The following is an 18405-nucleotide window of genomic DNA, read 5'->3' as shown; positions in this document are numbered from 1 at the left end:
TTCTTTCAAAACCATGGGAGTAGGGCAATGACCAACGAAAAAGGAAATTAGTAAGAAATTACTTAAACAAAAAACAAACAAAAAAAAACCCAAAACAAAGTATTTAAAAATGCAAACGACTAGAAATGTGCTTTTACAACGTGATAATAATTCTGGAAAATAATTTCAAGTATGTAATTACAGTAAATTTAACTATTACTTTTTCCCTAGACATTTTCTGTTGAATTTTTTCATCTTTTCCATCTTCTGTTTAAAAATACTTTTCTAAATCTAATAATTTCTTGGAATTTGTGAAACATTTCTTACCAATTGGCTCATAATTTCCATGTTTTTGAATGAAATTGCACTAATTTGCTCAGGGTTCAAAGGTTTAAATACTTTTAATTGGATCTATGCAGATTTAATGTAGTAAATGTTTGGGATCAACATTTGTTTGTTTGTTTTGTATTTAAACAGTATTTTTTCTTTTTGTTTGCTTGTTTGTTTAGTTTAGTTAAGTTTAATTTAGTTTAGTTAAGTTTTGTTTCTGATGTTTTGTTATTGTTTGGGCTCCCTCTCACAAGATTTAGTTAGCTTTTTTTGGGTGTCCCTTTCACATGTTTATTCTATTGTATTTTATTTTGAGTCACCATTTTTTTGACGTGAATAAAATGATGATAATGATGATAATAAAAGGCGCCTAAAGCAGCATAAGAAAAGTGACTTCAGTCCAGATTTCAAAAGGTTAAAATAGATCATTTTGTTGGTTTGAATAAACATGGAAGTATTGAAAGTAAAGTAAATACTCAACTAAAAGGCAAAAGTAAAAACATATAAACCTATTGTTAAATGACATTCAGATCTACATCTGTAAGTATGCATCCTGGCCAGTGGTAGAAAGTACTAATATCCCTTACTTAAGTAAAAGTAGTAATACTACAATTTCAAAATAGTTCAAGTAACTATGAGTCCTGCCTTCAAAATTTGACTTAACTAAAAGTATAGAAGTATTAACAGCAAAATGTGCTGGAAAAGTTTGTTTTCTGCTGCCCTTTGCATGTGGAATGGCACAAATGATTGTTTAGTAACCTAAAAAACAAATATAAATGAAATATAAACATATTTCGAACATATGGATGATGCAGATTAAGGTGGTACAAAACGTTTAGATCAGCTCATTATCTGGAGAAAGCTTGCGAGATGAGAAAATAAGCTCTCTGTCTCAAGATAAACCGTAGATTTGTAAAATAATTTTTTCCCAGATCAATCTAAAAGAATAAAAAGAATATTGGTTATTTGTAACACCTGTGTTATTCCAACAACGAAAAGTCAAAATGTCTGCTGAGACCTATGGTGTTTTAAACCGTCTTAATTTACAGCAAACAGAGAGGGTTAAAAGACGCGCAGTATTATATGTATGAGTGAGTATGTGAATAAGGAAAATTAGGTGAACACATGAAATTGAGCCTTAATAATAAAAGAGAGTGAAGATTTATTCAACATCTTTATTATGAAGTACCTTTTTAAAAGAAATGTACAAGTGGAACCAGCACAGTGACATCTTGGCGTTTACCTTTGAAAAACAGAAACACCATGGACGTGGTGCGGGTCTGAAGACACATATGAAATGATAATGTACATATTTACAGCAGAGGATCTATCAGAACAGAAGTGAGCAAGCATGACTGCAGCTAAAAATACAACGGGACTGACTTAAAATAAAATCTTACATTAAAAGCATGGATTGGTTCAATAAAGATATTTCCAAAGATAACATGATAAAGGCACTGTGTTTCACACAAATTGACAACACAACAGACGCAAGTTGTTTGTTTTGTCCATTGAATCACAATCACAAGAAACAACTCATTCAACTGTCCCTGGGCGATCTTTCTAACAAAACAGATAAAATATGTCAGAGGGCCGTAGCAGTTCGCACATAACATTAAAACAAAATAGATAATTCAACTCATCAGGAAAACATTCCTTATAAAGAACATGCTTGGTGATTATTAAAATTACATTTTTTTTAATAAACAAATACATATCTAAATTTAAAATTTCATACTGAAGGCATAATGGGTTGAAGTGAGGACAAATGTTTCAGGATCCTATGTTTCCCTTGCTGGGCAGAAACCCAGGACAAATTGTATTTGACATTCCTGCGAAACATACGGAAGGACCTCTTTTTTGATGAACACATTCAATTAACTACCAGCATAGATAACACACAACAGTCAGGCCAACAGCTTGAGATCAATACTGAAGACAGACTTGATGACAGGAGCAATGAAGGGATTCCCATAGTGGGTAAAAAGGTAAAAAAGTCAAATTACATTCAGCTTACATAGCTGGTGTGTGGTCAGTGCACTGTCTGCACGCTGCTTTATGATATTCTGGCCTCAAGGCCTTACTGCAGTACTGTACTGTTGATATGAAGTCTGAAGGAATAGTTTGACATTTGGGAAAATATGCTCATTTCACACTGATTTACACTGATACAACTCTGATGTTTGAAGTGACAGCCAGTTAGCTTAGCATAAAGACTGGAAACAGAGCCAAACAGCTAGCCTGGTTCTGTCCAAAATTAACAAATCCCACAAACCAGCACCTTGAAGGCTCAACTTTCACATTTAGTGTGTTTTATAGCTGAAAGTTAAATCAGCTTCTTAGAAAATTTCAAGGCTTGACAATAAGGTTACGTGATTGATTGGGTCAGGTCAAATTCCACGTCAGATCAGGAAATCTAGCATCTCGCTCGCCCGATTGGGTAGTGTAAAATAATAAATGAAACACTTTGTTTTGTCTGGAGCTGATGGTGGAAGTAGACAAGAAGTGAGTCTTCTCACTTACTTTTTGTCTCTGTTGAGAGTTACACATGCCCAGTACCAATCAGGCACCTGCGCAAAAATAGCAAGGTAAAGACAAAGTTTTTGACCTCAAGCGCAAGCGAGCGTTTCAATTTTCCTGTAAACAGAAGTTTGAGTAGCATTAGAGGATGTGAGTAAAACTAAAACCTATTATGTATTGCACACTTATCCCTAAATTTGAGAGCAACGCCGATTTAACAGGGCCATTTTTCTTGACAATTAACTTACATTTTTGTTATCTGATAACTGCAAATATATTTAAAAAATATGTAAGGGCAAGTAAAAGTGGCTTTGGGTGAGTAGATTTCTGATCTATGACTAGGCAAGCGAAAATAAAAACATTAACGCGGAACCCTAAATTGACAAAAAAAACCCAACTTGTAACAATTTTGGTTATTAACTATTTTTCAAACAGAAATGGCAAATATTCTCCAGTTCCAGTTTCTGAATTGTGCAGACATTGCTGCTTTTTTAAAATTATTTTTAAAGTAAAGCAAATATCTGCCTTTTTAACTGCTGTTTGGACAATGCAAGCAATTTATAGAAATCTCAGATTATAATTTATATACCAATAAATTAGTTGTGTTAATTGGCAGATTAATAAATAGAAATAAACCGTCGTTGCAGCTTTAGTTTGTTTAGTCTGTATAAAAAGGCAGGCTAACATTTTCTCTTTTCTTTATGCTAAGCTTAGATAACCAAGTGCTGGCTGCAGCTTTATATTTACTGTAAAGACATAAGAAATGCATCAATGTTGTCACCTAACTTTTGGCAAAGATAGGAAACAATTCCCAAAATGTCATACTATTCTCTGAAGGTAAACTGCAGATTTTGAACTCAGTGTTAAGCTACAATGTATAGAGTTTGGGAATCTGCAAGAGGAAGAAGATTCCCTTCTGCTTGTGATGAAAAAAAAGTACATTTCATGCTTGTGGACTCGGACAGCACAGACACACGCGTGTAGGCATACGGGACGCACGATATGCTCTTTGGCTGAGTTCAGGCGTACATGACACAGGCTTTCACGCTCACCAACGCGCTTCAGAATAAGCATTGTAGATAGTAATAATGGCACTGGCCGGGCAGGCAGGCACCTAGACTGAGTTCTCAGTGTAGCAGAAAAATATGACGTTACGTGAGGTGTGACCTGTTAAAAACAACAGATACTGTGGTCAAAGACCTTTAGTGTGCACTGCGCCTTTTCATGATCATTTCTGAGGATGGGGGGAAAAAAAAAAGCCTGTAATTACAATGCATGGCGCAGAATAACAGAACTACACACTCAAAGGTAAACAGTACAGAACTGAGGTGCAGGGATGCATTATGGGAGGAGGGGGGGGGGGGGGGGGGAGACAAACGAAAAGGCTGCCCTGAAATGACTAATGAACTAGCTTCAAAACATACACAATAATACAACATTAAGTTGAGATATAACGAAATTAGGCTGCATTAATAAGTAATAGTACCTGCCTTGTACATACACAATTCAAATAAAATGAAACAAGTAGCTAGGATACTTGTCTTATCAAAAATATGTAGCTTTGGTAAACAAGTTATGTAGAGAACTGTCTTCTGAACATGTTGATGTGAGAGATCACTACATGACATCTAGGAATCAACGGGTGAGAAAGTTTCTGTTTTGAGGCTATGAAGTCAACGAGAGGAGAAGCAGGCTAAAGTTCCACTCCCCCAAATCCTCTGTCCTCTCCCCTTGTCACCAGCTGATGAGGAACAGAGACAGCAAAAGGCAGCGAGACTCCCGAATGGAACAAAACTGCTTTCTTTAATGTCCCGAGCACCGATTGAAGAGTTTCCGTGGTAATGTAGCAGCATCGTAATGGTCTGCGGAGGACAGACTCCTCCAGAGCAGAAGTGGAAGACTACTTTGTCCTCTCTCCTTCCAGCAGTCCCCCCTCACCCTTTTCCATCCATCGCAGTGGAAGTGGAAGACTGGTCAGACATCAGATTTTAACAGCGCTCCTCGAATATCCACAGTGGAGACAAGACAGGTGAAATAATTTATGTTCCTTTCCTCCGCGCTGGCCAAGCTTCTTCGCTTTATGTGGGTTTGATCCTGGCATGACGCCGACATCCAGGTAGTCCATAAAAACAACCACCTCCGTAATACTCGACCTTCTGCCATGCAGCGCAACCTCCCTTCTGTCACACATCGCTCCTTCCATCTTTCCACTTTCTTTTGTTCGTTTTCCCGCAGCTGAATTTCTATCCAACCCCAATGTTCTCTTCCTCCTTGTTCAAATGATCTTTTTTTCCCCCCAATTCTGTGTCGTCTTCCTGTTCCCAAATTTCAGTCAACCTTCTCCACCTTCCCGATGATCTTCTCCTCAAAGATGGGCAAGATGGCGTCATCGTCACGAACCTCTTCGAACACTACACCACAGTCAAACTCGTCGCTCACTTTCTTAAAGTAGAACCTGTACACACCAAAAAAAACCCCAAAACCCAAAAACAGACATGCTGGATTACTTAATCAAAGACAGAAAAAGGTTTCTTTAAAAATGGGACTTTCTCACTCTCATATATTTTAAGCACATGCATCAGATGATCTCACCTGTAATGGCCCTTTTTGGTAAGCAGCTCCTTGAACTGGCCCAAAGTCACCACGCGGCCTTTAACCGATGTTCGGTATGGGATTGGTTCTCCACAAAAGTAGTAAGCGACCGTCATGTTCTCACACGCTTGGCGCTTACCGGACTTGTGCCTTCCAGAGAGTAAGATTTGTGTCATGACACTTCAATAGGAACACATGTAAACACAGACACAAGCCAAAGTGTGATTCTGGTTACACAAAAAAGATGACTCGACACCTACCTCTGCTTGGCCTGCTGTAGTGCGTTCCTCCTTCTCTCCTCCTCCAGTCTCCTCCTAGCCTCCTCTAGCTGGGTGAGGGGGTTGGGAGCTGGGTTTGGAGGCATAGCTGGGTCCTGGATGAAAGGGTGCGAGGGCTGGACCTGGGTGGACGACGAGCAGGGGATGGCGGGGGACACTGAGGAGGGGTTGTTCCGCAGCTGGGCAGAGACCCAGGGGTGCACGGCTCCGGGCCGCTCCACTGATGTAGGACGCGGTGACTCGCTGCTGGTTCCCGTCCTCCTGGAGCTACTGGTGCTGCCGCTGGGGAGGAAAAAAAACAGAGAGGGAGACAAGATGAATGTCAAAGGACTGAAAATACACAAATTAGATTGTTGTTACCATTGAGACTGATGGCCAATTTACAGCTCTACAACAGTCAAATAACCAAAGTGGGACTAACATGATTCCAATCAGTCCTCCTTCCTGATGGAAATGTAACTAGTAAAATGGTAGAAACAGCAAGGTGCAGTAAGAATATCTACATGGAGAAAATGATTTTATGAGCAGCCTCATGTGAAGGTGTGGTGTAAGTGTGTGTAGAGTTTCTAGAGGAGACTGCATTCTGGTCTGAAAACATTTAAAATACAACATTTTATTAGTTATAATTGATATTTTTACATTTACTATGGGTGTGCGGTGCGGTTGGAGGTCACAATAAACCTAGAGAAAATTATCATCTCACTCATGATACACGTATAGCTTCTTTCAAGTTCATTGCTTTGGGTTTCCGGCCTGCAACCTGACTGTTGTGGTTTTCACTCTCAGCGCTCTTAATGTTCCAGTGAAGGGGAAGTTATGGCATCTTTAGCTCCTGCACTGTGACATACCACTTTCAGCAGTGTGCAGTTACAAAAGAAAAATAAATGAAATTCTTAGCACTTGACTGAAAACATATAAAGTGGGCGGGCAGAGTTTACCCTGCTTTTTTTTTTGTTTGTTTTTTTACCAGATTACACAGGAAGAGAAAAGATGGTGATTTATTTTTACAAAGATTTCACTGATAAACATTTATGTATTTGACATATAACAAGAGATAATAAACCGGAGATCAATAAACACAGGACTTAAACTGAGTGAATGTATTTTTCATTTCATTGTGTCTTTAAAGCACTATTTTCTTGGCAAAAGTCTCTAAAAAATCTGTAAAAAAATCCACTGTGCACTACCTGTCCAGAACCAAACAGCAGACAGTGAAATTTGGCATCTAGCTAGTAAACACTGTGGAACATTAAGTAGCTAAAGAGACAGATATTTGGGAGGTGCCACCAAGTGCAACAAAATATCACTGATGTCAATTTTACGTTACATAATTTTTATAGATTTATTGATCTAGTGAAGCCTTTATCGTTCTGCATGCAACTGCTGATTGTGATAGTGTGATACAAGTTTTCATAATCTTAGACTTTAAGCCTGGTACAGCAGTTTGGACTGGCCAATCATCACGACCATAATAAAACATTTCAAATATTTTAGCAAGTAAAAGCATCTCAAGGTATAAATCATGAGTAATACATGTAATATTACTCACCCATGTGAGGTCTTTCTTTGTCTGTCTCCCTCCATCATCCACTGTAGGATCTTCTGGTTTCTCTCCAGATCCTCCAGTGGTACCTGGCCCTCCACGCCACGCCCACTCTCATCCCCTTTGCCTGACGTCTCTGATGTCTTCTTACACCCTCGCCGTGATAGCGTGCTACCTTTACTACTGCAGAAAAACAGAGAACACACACGCTAATCAGCAGAGGTCATCTGAACAAAAGGCAGCACATACAGTTTGCCGTGCACTGCGCGAACGTCACACACATTCACCCAACCGGCCTACCTGTAACCCATGCCCTCAAGTGTGCTGGCTCCAGCCCCGTCGGCGTAGTTACGACTTCTCCCTGCGTACTGGTTTGCCGGGTCTCCGTTCCACATGAAGTTGGCCTGAGACCTAGAGCCCACCTCCTCCTGCCCTTCTCTTCCTCGGTGGTGATACAGCTGCTTGTGGTGATGCATACCTGAGACAGACGTCACACAGCGAGACTAATTAGAGCCTTCAATACATCATACACACAAAAACACACTCCATTTGAAAAATGCCCGAACAGAATTTGAATGGTAAATGGACTGCAATTGTATAGCGTCTAGTCTTCTAACCACTCAAGGCGCTTTTAGACCACACTTCACACATGCATTCACACACTGGTTGCCAAGGTTACTGTACAAGGTGCTACCTGCTACTCAGTTTTACCATCCACACACACACACACACTCACACACCGCTGGCACAGCCGCGTATTAATAGGAAACAGTGCCCTAGATTTAGGACTATTTAAATTATATTCTGTCACATAATATAAAAGCCAATCTTTCCAGCTATGGCTCGCCATTTTTTAAAAATACTAATAAGAGGGGACTTTTTCACTAAATGCTGGTGATAGTCAATCATTTCCTCACAGTCAATAAATCCCACAAAAAGACCAAAACCTACAATAAATTGATATCAGAGAAACATGTCCTGCTGTTGTTAACATTCACTACTGCACCAAATATGTATTAATCCATTGCTGGAAACAGTCCCCAACAAGCACAAGTCCTCTTGTTTGACTAACACTTGCCAAAATCTAGTGTCTAGCAGTTTTAGGAGCTCAGCTATAATGAGACTTAAAAAAAAACGGTGTATTTGTCACCTGTTTTTAAGAAGATTTTTTAAATCTTCAAAAGAAACCAATGGCCTTGGGATTAAATACCACAGGCAGGCAATGGATAGGGGTTGACAGATTAGTGGCCTGGTCAATTATCAGAGCCAATATTTGGCATTTTGCCGATTATCTTGGCATTTTATTTGAACAAGGACAGATAAAATTAATAAATAAAAAAGTGTGTATTACACTCAACCAACACCAGGCAAGGCAGTCTGCAATGCATGCAAATAAAGTGTCAGCATGGTAGGAACTTATAACCTGTAAAACCTCAGGGAGCTGTGTTTATTCATTTTTCATAAAAATTATCAAAAATTATCACATTAGTTTATAAAAATAAAGTTGCAGGGAACTATATACTATAACTATAACTTTCTATATATGATGTTGAAAGAGTTTTTGATTAAACAAGGCATTAAACAAAGTTTTGTGTTGGGTTATATGGGTTATCAGTCTTATTAAGTACTAATAATTGGTATCGGTATTGGCCTTGAAAAAACAATATTGGTTGACCTTAGTAACAGAAGTCAGAAAATAAGATAAAGATGGAGGAATAATGCATTATTGGTTTGAGTGTTTTCATGGGATAACATCACAATAAGAAAAATATTGATACTTTGTGACAGCTGCATAATCACGGAAGATTATGTGGTATCATCTGACGAGATACGGCGAGATATCAGAACGAGTTACGATGCAAAAGACGGGATGTGCCACGCTGTAGATCAAATCTTTGGAAAAATCATTTGCAGCAGGTTGGTTTACACAGAAAATAACACCCTTTTTGCGAGTTCTTCTTCCCCTCCATAGGCTCTTACCTTTGACCCCCGCAGGAGGAAGACTGTGACCTCCCCCTCGGTGTGGGGGGTAGTGAGGCGGTCCAATCCCCCCGTCAGGTGAACGTGATGATTTGGGAGGAGTGTGTCGACCCCCTCCTCCTAAGGTGCTGTTGGTTGCCCCTGGCGATTGGCAGCCTGGCGTTTTCATCACGCGCTGTACGTGCTCATCCAAAATAGATTCCGGGTCGTCGTCATGGGAATCCTCCATGGCAACCAGGCCACCGTAAGTGGCGACTGTTGCCGTGTTAGCAGTGGTCTCTGAATAGCGGGCGCCGTAAAGAGGTGGAAACGATGAGGGGAGGGGGAGTGGTATGCTATGAGAAGACATGGAGGTTGTCACGGAGATATCAGCATCATCACCCTCTTCTTCCTGTTGGGAGAAGAAGAAAAATATTAAATCCCTCACTAGACATTGAATAGATACACACATCGACAAGCATTGCACTGCATTAAATTAGATAAGTGCCCTTATTAAACTTGTATGTGCAAGTAAATTTCAGAAATATAATGTAAAATTTATTTGATAATGATGTTGTCATTTTAACTTTTGTTTTACTGCACAGTTCAGAGCATGAGCAATGGTGGCATCTCAGGACGTGCGGTGTCAAGTAGACCAAACTGGCTCAAACAAATCAAGTCAGGCAGCAACTTTTTTGCTGCTTGATACAAAAGGAAAAGTCATTATTTTCTCGTTTTCCATGACTAATGTTACTGGCCAAACCTTCCCATTTAAGACAGGTTTCGTGTGCATGTGATGTGGTCTGGAGGCGTTTTGTTATAGGAAATGTGACTCTCTTGCACATGTGTGAAAAAGTCCAGAAACTGGGGTGGCAAGTGCCACAGACACAGTGAAGCGCATGCTTTTTCATAGCTAGAGTACTCAGCAAAAAAAGCCTCGATAAGCATCTGTTTAATGCAACATTATCACAACATTTCCCAGCCAATCTCTATTGAACTGTAAGAGCTAGTTTCCTATGAGCCAGGCTAAAGGTGACTGAGTCAGCCTGATACCAGAGGTCTACCAACTATATTTATGTCTATGCGTTATGTTTATGCATCAATATGACATGACATGCTAGATCTGACTTTAGCCTGGATTGATAGAGCATATTAAATGAAAACAACAGTGTCATGGTGAGTCAACCGCTGTATTAAACTGCCTAATGTCCTCCTCCTACCCCCCAGAAAGGTCATCAGAGCAAAAGGCATTTTTCAACTTTGATTATAATTTGCTTTCTATAAAGATGCACTCCCCTACAAAAATCACACCTATAATGTTAAAGTGAATAATTATTTCAGGGTAGAGCTATTCAGCTCATCTGGTGAAAATTCCTGTATTTTTTCATATTGCGAAACATACGTTGCAGAGAGAAATATAATTTCTATAAAAGTTATATAATATAATATATGTCAGTTTTTCTGTTTTTTGCAATATTGTACAGCTCTGTTTTGAATATGACTGTTTTTTTGTCATGTTCTTGTGTTCCCTGTTATTTCAATACACTTGTCTTTAATAATAATCTGTGATTTAGAAACATCAGATTTCTCGCTGTCAGGGAAAATAAAAAGTGTGCATCCTTGATGTTGTTCAGTTATAAAATCCTAGCACAGCATTGGTGCCGCTCCTGTGACAATTCGCTGACTGCACCACAGTTTCTCATTAATAAATATAAATGTCTCAGTTTACAGTGAATTTCACTCATAATTAAAGAGAATTTTGAAGAAAAGACAACCTCACCACTGAATAACTAATGATCTTAATTCAGTGTCAGAACCACAACAGGATGAGCACAAACACAGTAATACACTCACCAGTCGTACTCTCTTCAGCCTCTCTTCGAGTCTTTCCTGAGCCTCTCTCTCTCTGAGAACTGTCTCCAGCCTGCTGATTAGCTCCGCTGCAAACCTCTCAGGTTCTACGTGGATGTCCTTTGGCATGCGGTACGTGCGCTGTATATAAACACAAACATTACATGCCGCAATTCCTGGTTAACATCTGCAGCTAAAATTCATATGACATTTAAGTAAATTAGCATGTAAATTATTAATTCATTTATTCAGGAAAAGTAATAAAGAAATGGCACAAAAGCAGAGAGGGAAACTGAGAAGAAACACATCGACAAAAGAAACAAAGAAAATAACTATGAAAGCTTATAATTGTTGTCAGTCTCAGTATCTGCACATCAGTATAACACATAATTGTTTGACAAAGTAACTCACCTCAGTTTTTTTTTGTTGTTTGCTACAGTAATGATTTACAATACAATAGCCATGTTGATAAACAAAATTCTTGCTGATATATAAATTAGATCACCAGGGTTCATGTTACTGTTAATGAACACAGCTAAAACTTTGTCTGTTGTGACAGAAAATCGTCTTAGATGTGGCTCAGCGTACAACATACAATGCAAAACATGCTCAGACAATAAACAAATAAGGCTTAAAACTTGAGGCTTAAAGAGAGGCGTTCATATAACTCACAGGTATATGAGGTAGGGGCACGCGTCCATTGGCTTTGGCACTTTCATGCATCTCCTTACGATGCTGCTTCCGATATCTGTATGGAGGAATACCATCTCTGCACACACAAACACAGAAAGAAGAATCAAACACAGATCTGAGCAACTCATCCATTCTGAAAACCAGCGCTGTCATTAAACGCGTTTAAATTCAGGAACTGAATTAATAATCGTCTGCAGAGATTCTGTGTTCATCTGTGTACTTACACACTGCTGTCGGTCAGTGACAGTGTGTCTGCATCGCTCGACATGCTCTGTTGCTCACTGTCATTGGCACTGGTTGCTGGAGCACGAGCGTAGCCCATGTTTGCGTAGTATGGGTTTACCGGCTCCCTCCATGGCCTGAGGAGGAGTACAGAGATTATGATGCAGTGAGTTCACATTCAAATGTTGATACATGTGCATATTTATGCACACACAGTCAACGGTCAGTATGATGTATGCCAATGTGGACATGTCTCACATGTCTCGGTTTTAACTTTCTAATTAGGACTTAATCTTTATTTTTTAACAATATTCAGATAGTATTTATGTCATTTTACGCAATCATTTATAAAACGCAACATTTTATTCATATAAAAGCTTAGGTGCAAAGAGTCAACTATTGTTCAAGTTGATAAAAGATGAGATTAATGTTGCCATGAAATGAACGAAACATTTATTTTCCCAGTTATAATCCTGTGTCACTGTTAACTGATCATTTATCTCTTGTTAAATGTCAGATTTCTGTCAAAAACTGTGTGAGAGCATTTTAACACCGAAATCATTTTCTTGTCTTTCCAATATTTGATCAATCATCCTGCACTCAGGGGCGTTCACAGATGTTTCTTCAATCAAATGCAGAAGAAGAGAGAGAGAGAGAGTGAAGAAGAGATATGTGCTTGGATATAAGTGGGCAAAACCTACGTTTTCTTTTCCAAAGCAATGTGAGGAAGGTCTAATTCAGTCATCACTCCTTCATCCTCCTCATAATATAATGATGATGGAGAGGTGTGCAGCGTCAAAAGTCCACTGAATCACACTTAACTCCTAGTCTGTCAGTTTCTTTGTGGTCCAATCAAATGTGAAGGATTTGACTTTAGTCTCTCGTTTTGTGATCAAATGTTTCTTTTACTGACATTCGTTGTACAGTATAAAGCGATAGAAAAGAACATTCTCAGTACACTGGTATCATCACCCATCTGTGATGTTAAAAAAAAAGCCAATATCCCAGATCAGGATAGAAAATAACAAACTAAGACATTATCTTCTTAATGTATCTAGGAACCTTGAGACAGACACACACACACACACACACACACACACACACCTGTACTCCCTGCTATCCGGCCTCCTCCTGCTGGCCGAGGATCTCTGCGGTGCTGTCTGCATCAGCAGGCTGTGAGTCAGCCTACCAGCTGGTGTGTCTCCACACTCCTCCTCATCCTTCTCTTCCTCTACCTCCCTCACTCCTCCTCCTCCACACCTAAGATCAATTTAAATTAGATCTGTTAGTCAAACATCAGATACATTCATTATTTCGACTTAGCAACTCAGAGAAGTCAGTGAAATTCATTGTTGAATTATTCTAGATGACAACTGTGGATCCTGTGAGATGTAAGACAATAATTCTGCATCATCTCACCTCCACTCCTCATCCTCAGCGAGTGTGGGTAAGTACCCAGGCACAGGTTTGGCTGGCCCCGATGAAGGGCTCTGATCACTGGGGTTAGGCTTGGGGCTCTCTCCACCTGTCCGCGTGTACTCCAGGTACAGATCTGACTTCAGGAACAAAGGGTATGTGTTCTCCTCCATCATGCCCTGGATCTCTGTCTGGGCCTGGAAGACACAAACACAGCAGTCACATTTCTGCAAACAATATCGCCACAAAATGTATTTAAGTACATAAAAAGACACACCTACAAAAACAATAAATAATGGTGCTATGCTGTATTTGGATTTTTTTCACTGTTGTGTGTTACACATTAAATGATTAAGGCAATGGAAGACAAGCAACACTTAAAATAAAAAAGTAGAAATACTGCTTTTGTCAATGTCTGTGGTCTCAAAGATAACTGCATCAGTTGCAGATTTTTTTTTTATAGGTGGGCCTCTGCTTAGGTGACTAAAAAACTAACCAATTGAGGAAGCTTTTCTTCAGCGCTGTCTCATTTTATGTGTCTGGCATGAAGGTTTTCTAAGTGGAAGTAATTGTAAACAAACACTGTGAAACCAGTACCGACTCCAGACCAGCAAAGTAACACAGGGTAAACCCACATTTATATAACTGACTACCTAGATAGTCAGGCTTTATCCAGACTGACACAGAGTGGTGTATTATGCCCTCAGGGAGATCAATCTCAGTCATTTGATGTGATTTTGTGTCAGCTCTCCCGTCTTCCTAAAGGCTGGTACAGACAAGAGGATTTTCAAATCTCAACTGATTTTTTAAACGTGGGAGACCACACACATAACGACAGATTTTAAACGATTTCGTCAGAACGCACACACTAGATGATTCGGCCAGATCGTGAGACCACACACTTGCTGTTTGTAGTTAAAATGTCACAGTGGCGATCCCACAGACTTGGGATCTCATAAAATCGTGTGTGATTAAATGTGACATCAGAAGAAAACAAATATGGAGGAGGTTCGCCGTCATCAGCTGACTTCACTTGCGGGTGTCTTGTTTTGCAGCGAAAAACGTTTGCAGCGGCCTCCTCGCTCTCATTGGCTATTGTGGTTTTTCCGCTCAGTATTCCATTACAGACGATCGTAAATATCAAACATGTTTGATATTTACACTTCGAGATCGGAGAGGCTCCGACACAATTGGTTAAATCGAGATTATTTAGATAACCCCTCATAATTACAGATTATTTGGGGAGATAATCGTTCCGACCAGCCCCGACTGTAATGTGTACCAGCCTTAACCTCCTAAAAGTCTGAATGTAAGTTGCACACACAGTGCTCGGCTTTTGTGAACCAGCATTTTCATTAGGACTGGAAATGTATTTACTGATGTTTTTAACAACATTCAGCTGATAGAAAAGAAAGTAGGGAGAGTGTGCGGGAAAACAGTCTCAGCAGAGAAAACCAAAACTGAAACTACCCTCATTTGGTTTATCACGGTAATTATGTCATTTCATTCTGTGTAATTTGGTTGTTTAGCAGTACAGTCACAGACTTGTCATGTGTGTGGTCAGATGCACATCCAATAAAAAAATACTGATAAAGACATTAAGAATGAAGGAGATCAAGGGTCGAGAGTGGACAGCGGTGGGCAAGTGAGCAAAAAACTAACCTGAAACTATAACTTAACTTGATTTCATCTTTTGTTGTGATTTACTTACTTGAGTAAAAATAATAATAACAACAAAAATAAATATATATAGAGAGAGAGTGTGTGTGTGTGTGTGTGAAACTATAGGTATACATTTTAAAATGCTATAATGTTATTGAAGTTTTACCTCAAGGCTGTAAAAGCTCATACTAACCACAAAACTTGTTTAGGGAAACCCAAGAACCTTTTGAGGTAATCAGGGTCTTACAACTGCATTCTCACTGCAAGACCCAGGACCAGTTTTAGTTCCTGTCCCCTAAATGTCTTTTGAGTGGAGCAGGAGTGAAATGTGGCTGACAGATTCATCTCAGCCCTAAAACCTGCAACAACTGCAATCATCTCCCCATCCATGTGATTTATCTTTCAAAACTATCTATTCAAAACATACACAAAACTACTCTTTAAACTGCAAGAGAAATACAATTTGGCATTTTCTTAACTGAATATACCCGTCACAACTTCTGGCCTGTTCAAAGGCCGGCTGCAAGCTATGATGGAAGCAGACCTGGCTGTCAAGTTCCTCAAATCTAGATGTAAACATTGACATACGCCTAAGATGGCTTCACAGGCATAGGCCAAAAACAGCTGGCCATTTACTGTGTACCAGGACAATGTGATTAAAAGATAAAGTTCTCAGCACCAGTGTGCAGACAGCACTGCAATCAAAGCTAACTGTGGTATTTTTTTGGGTGTCGCACATTATCTTGGTGTATACTGTCAGCCTGCACAGAATTGCTGGTTTACAGACAAATGCTGTTTTCTATTAGCCAATTCCCAAACAGCCTAAAATCTAATTCCCTTAGTTTGCCTTAACCATTTCAAATAACTGAGATGGACAAAACACAGCCTGTGAGCCATTACCAACATCTTCCACTGACCCGTGCACCCAACCTGTCTCGCTCTTCTTAGAAACCATGACAAAAATTAAAATAAGTGTTTTAATTACCTGTTCAAACATTGCAGGGTCTGGATGCGGCCTCCCAACACAGTCTCTGATGAAGCTCTTGGTGGCTGTTTTGATCTGCCTGGAGACAATCCCACTTCCGTCTACAATGTACTTCCTGTAGATGGCCTTGGCCAGCTTTGCCCTCTTCTCCTGGCTGGTCTTCCTGAACCCCGAGCAAGCAAACCAGAAGTCGAGAAGGTCTGCACACCCTTCCTGGCACAGGAAGTTGCGGAACAGCTGGATGCCTTCTTGGTCGTCTAAGAGAGAGTGAAGCGACTCTGCCCACTTCAGGTAAGGTGGAGTTGGTGAAGCTGAGCCCTCAGGTTCATACCCCAGGTCCAGATCTGGCCGCCGTGGGGTTGCAGATGACGAGGAGGGTGTGTAGCTTGATGGATCCCCCATTTTAGATGACGAAGATGACGGGGGATAGCCGAGGGTTTGGGAAAGGGTGTTTGGACGGGTGTTGGCTGACTGGACAGGGTGGTCCACATCAGATCCCTCCTCACCAGGAACTGGGGGTCGTGGAGCATCCTCTGTAAAGTGGGTAGGGCCGCTCAGAGAGGCCACAACCCCACCACCGCCCCTGTACCCAATCCCATGTAATTCTCTGACAACACTCATGTCTCTGATTGCACAAAGCAGAGGTCAGATCTTCCCCTCTGGCAATGATTTTGCTGGCAAACAATTCACCCTACGATGAAAAAAAGAACAGAAAAGCAGTTAGTTGAAACAGTCGGAGATGACACAAAGGAACATTATCAGCAGTTAAGATGATAAAGAGGACAGACTCATCTCTCACTGCCTTCAATTTGTCAGACCCCACACAAACATGCATGCATTACACTGTGCTATCATCTTATGACCTTAAACTTTGTTATTTTAGCAAGGTTATAATGATCATACATATTTCTCAGTAATCGCTTTACAATAGTACAACCAGAACATACAGGAAATATATACGCAGTATTAGAAATGCAAATATTTCAGAATAAAACAACTTCAACAGGCTCAACTTTCAAGTATTTAGTGTGACCTCCCTTTCCACTTATCATGTGTTGAACTCTCTTGGGTAGACAATATGAGATTTACAACACTTATCTTCTGGTGTATTTACACCAGGTTGCAATCAACACATGTCCAAGCTCAATACTGACTGACAATTAATGAAAAGCATCTCCAATGCTTTTGATATGGTTGTAAAGTTCCATGTTTCACTCCAAATACTGACTTTAGTATGAAGAAGCTATTCGTTCTCACTTGTTTAGGTGTTTTAATGTGTTGTACGTGTTCTCTGTATTCTTTCGTTTGATTATATCTTGTGCTATATATATATATACACACATAGTGAGAGAGATAGCCTCATTACAACTTTGCTAAAACAACAAATGTATGGCGGCCTAAGACGTTTGAACAGTACTATATGTAGCAATATAAACAAGCTAGAAAATGAGATGATGAGCAAAAATACATAAAAACATAACAGAGCAGATTATAAACAAGTGTGCGTAAGAATGAGGAGAATTTAACACAAAAAAGTAACACTCCTTGAATGCTAACATGGCATGAAAGCTTGCTAACCAATAAATGTTAGTCTACGGTGCTAATACTTGCATTACAAGCTACTATAAGTCAGTCTCATCAACAGCCATGTAGTGTAGTGAGCGTAAAATTTCAAGCTGAAGTTCACCATTAAGTTTCTGTCCTCAGTTTAACAGCTAGCTTGAATGCTAACGCCAACAGTTGTCAAAACAAAGCTAACACTTCGTGTAACTAGATATAATTTTCTAAATAACCAACTACTGTTAACAAGCTAAGACAGCTAGCTAGCCTTGTAGCAATGCCACCACCAATGCCAGTGCTTTGAAGTGAGAATCTCATTCATCTTGGCCTGCAAAGACGGTGGGGGATGGGTACAGAAACAAACTCTACAACCACACAAGACGGGCCTGCGTGCAAAAACACTCCAACACCAGCGTACTTAATCATTTCATTCTTGTCAAGCAAACTCCTACAGAAGTACCTACAACTTTCCCAATGATTATCGCCAACAAATCAACCGATCTAAGATCAAACAAAACAAGAAAGCGAGGGCACGTTTTCCACTCTACTGGCTGCAGCGCCAGCTAGCTTGGTATGTTAGCTAGTTTTGGTTAGCTTGTTAGCTTAGCTAGCTACGTTAACGTCCCGTGTTTTCCACCAAAGTGTCCGTCCTACCGTCTCTGAAAGCCCGATCCCCGTAATCCGCTGCATTGGGGATACTGGCGCGAACTGTGTGCTCCAAAACGCAGCATATGGAAAGCTTTCTGATATTAAATATTAACGAAAATGACCCGTCGACTGCCCCCTTAACTCCCCATGGTGGCTGGTTTCTGAGC

General features: G+C 40.0%; 1 protein-coding gene across 1 annotated transcript; it reads right to left on the bottom strand.

The window, feature by feature from the left end:
• Positions 1 to 1470: 1470 nt before the first annotated feature.
• Positions 1471 to 18405, bottom strand: LOC121941928 (axin-1-like). Its single transcript, XM_042484940.1, has 13 exons — positions 18245 to 18405; positions 16031 to 16721; positions 13387 to 13580; positions 13072 to 13227; positions 11970 to 12104; positions 11725 to 11821; positions 11056 to 11193; positions 9223 to 9613; positions 7543 to 7720; positions 7249 to 7425; positions 5682 to 5981; positions 5422 to 5571; positions 1471 to 5284 (listed from the first exon to the last, which is right to left on the bottom strand). The coding sequence occupies exons 2-13, from the start codon at positions 16649 to 16651 to the stop codon at positions 5158 to 5160; spliced, it is 2664 nt and encodes an 887-aa protein (XP_042340874.1). The 5' UTR covers positions 16652 to 16721; positions 18245 to 18405; the 3' UTR covers positions 1471 to 5157.

The sequence above is a fragment of the Plectropomus leopardus genome, chromosome 4, assembly GCF_008729295.1.
Source record: "Plectropomus leopardus isolate mb chromosome 4, YSFRI_Pleo_2.0, whole genome shotgun sequence".
In the NCBI taxonomy this organism is placed as follows: domain Eukaryota; kingdom Metazoa; phylum Chordata; class Actinopteri; order Perciformes; family Serranidae; genus Plectropomus; species Plectropomus leopardus.
This window is presented reverse-complemented; position numbering and strand designations above follow the sequence as displayed.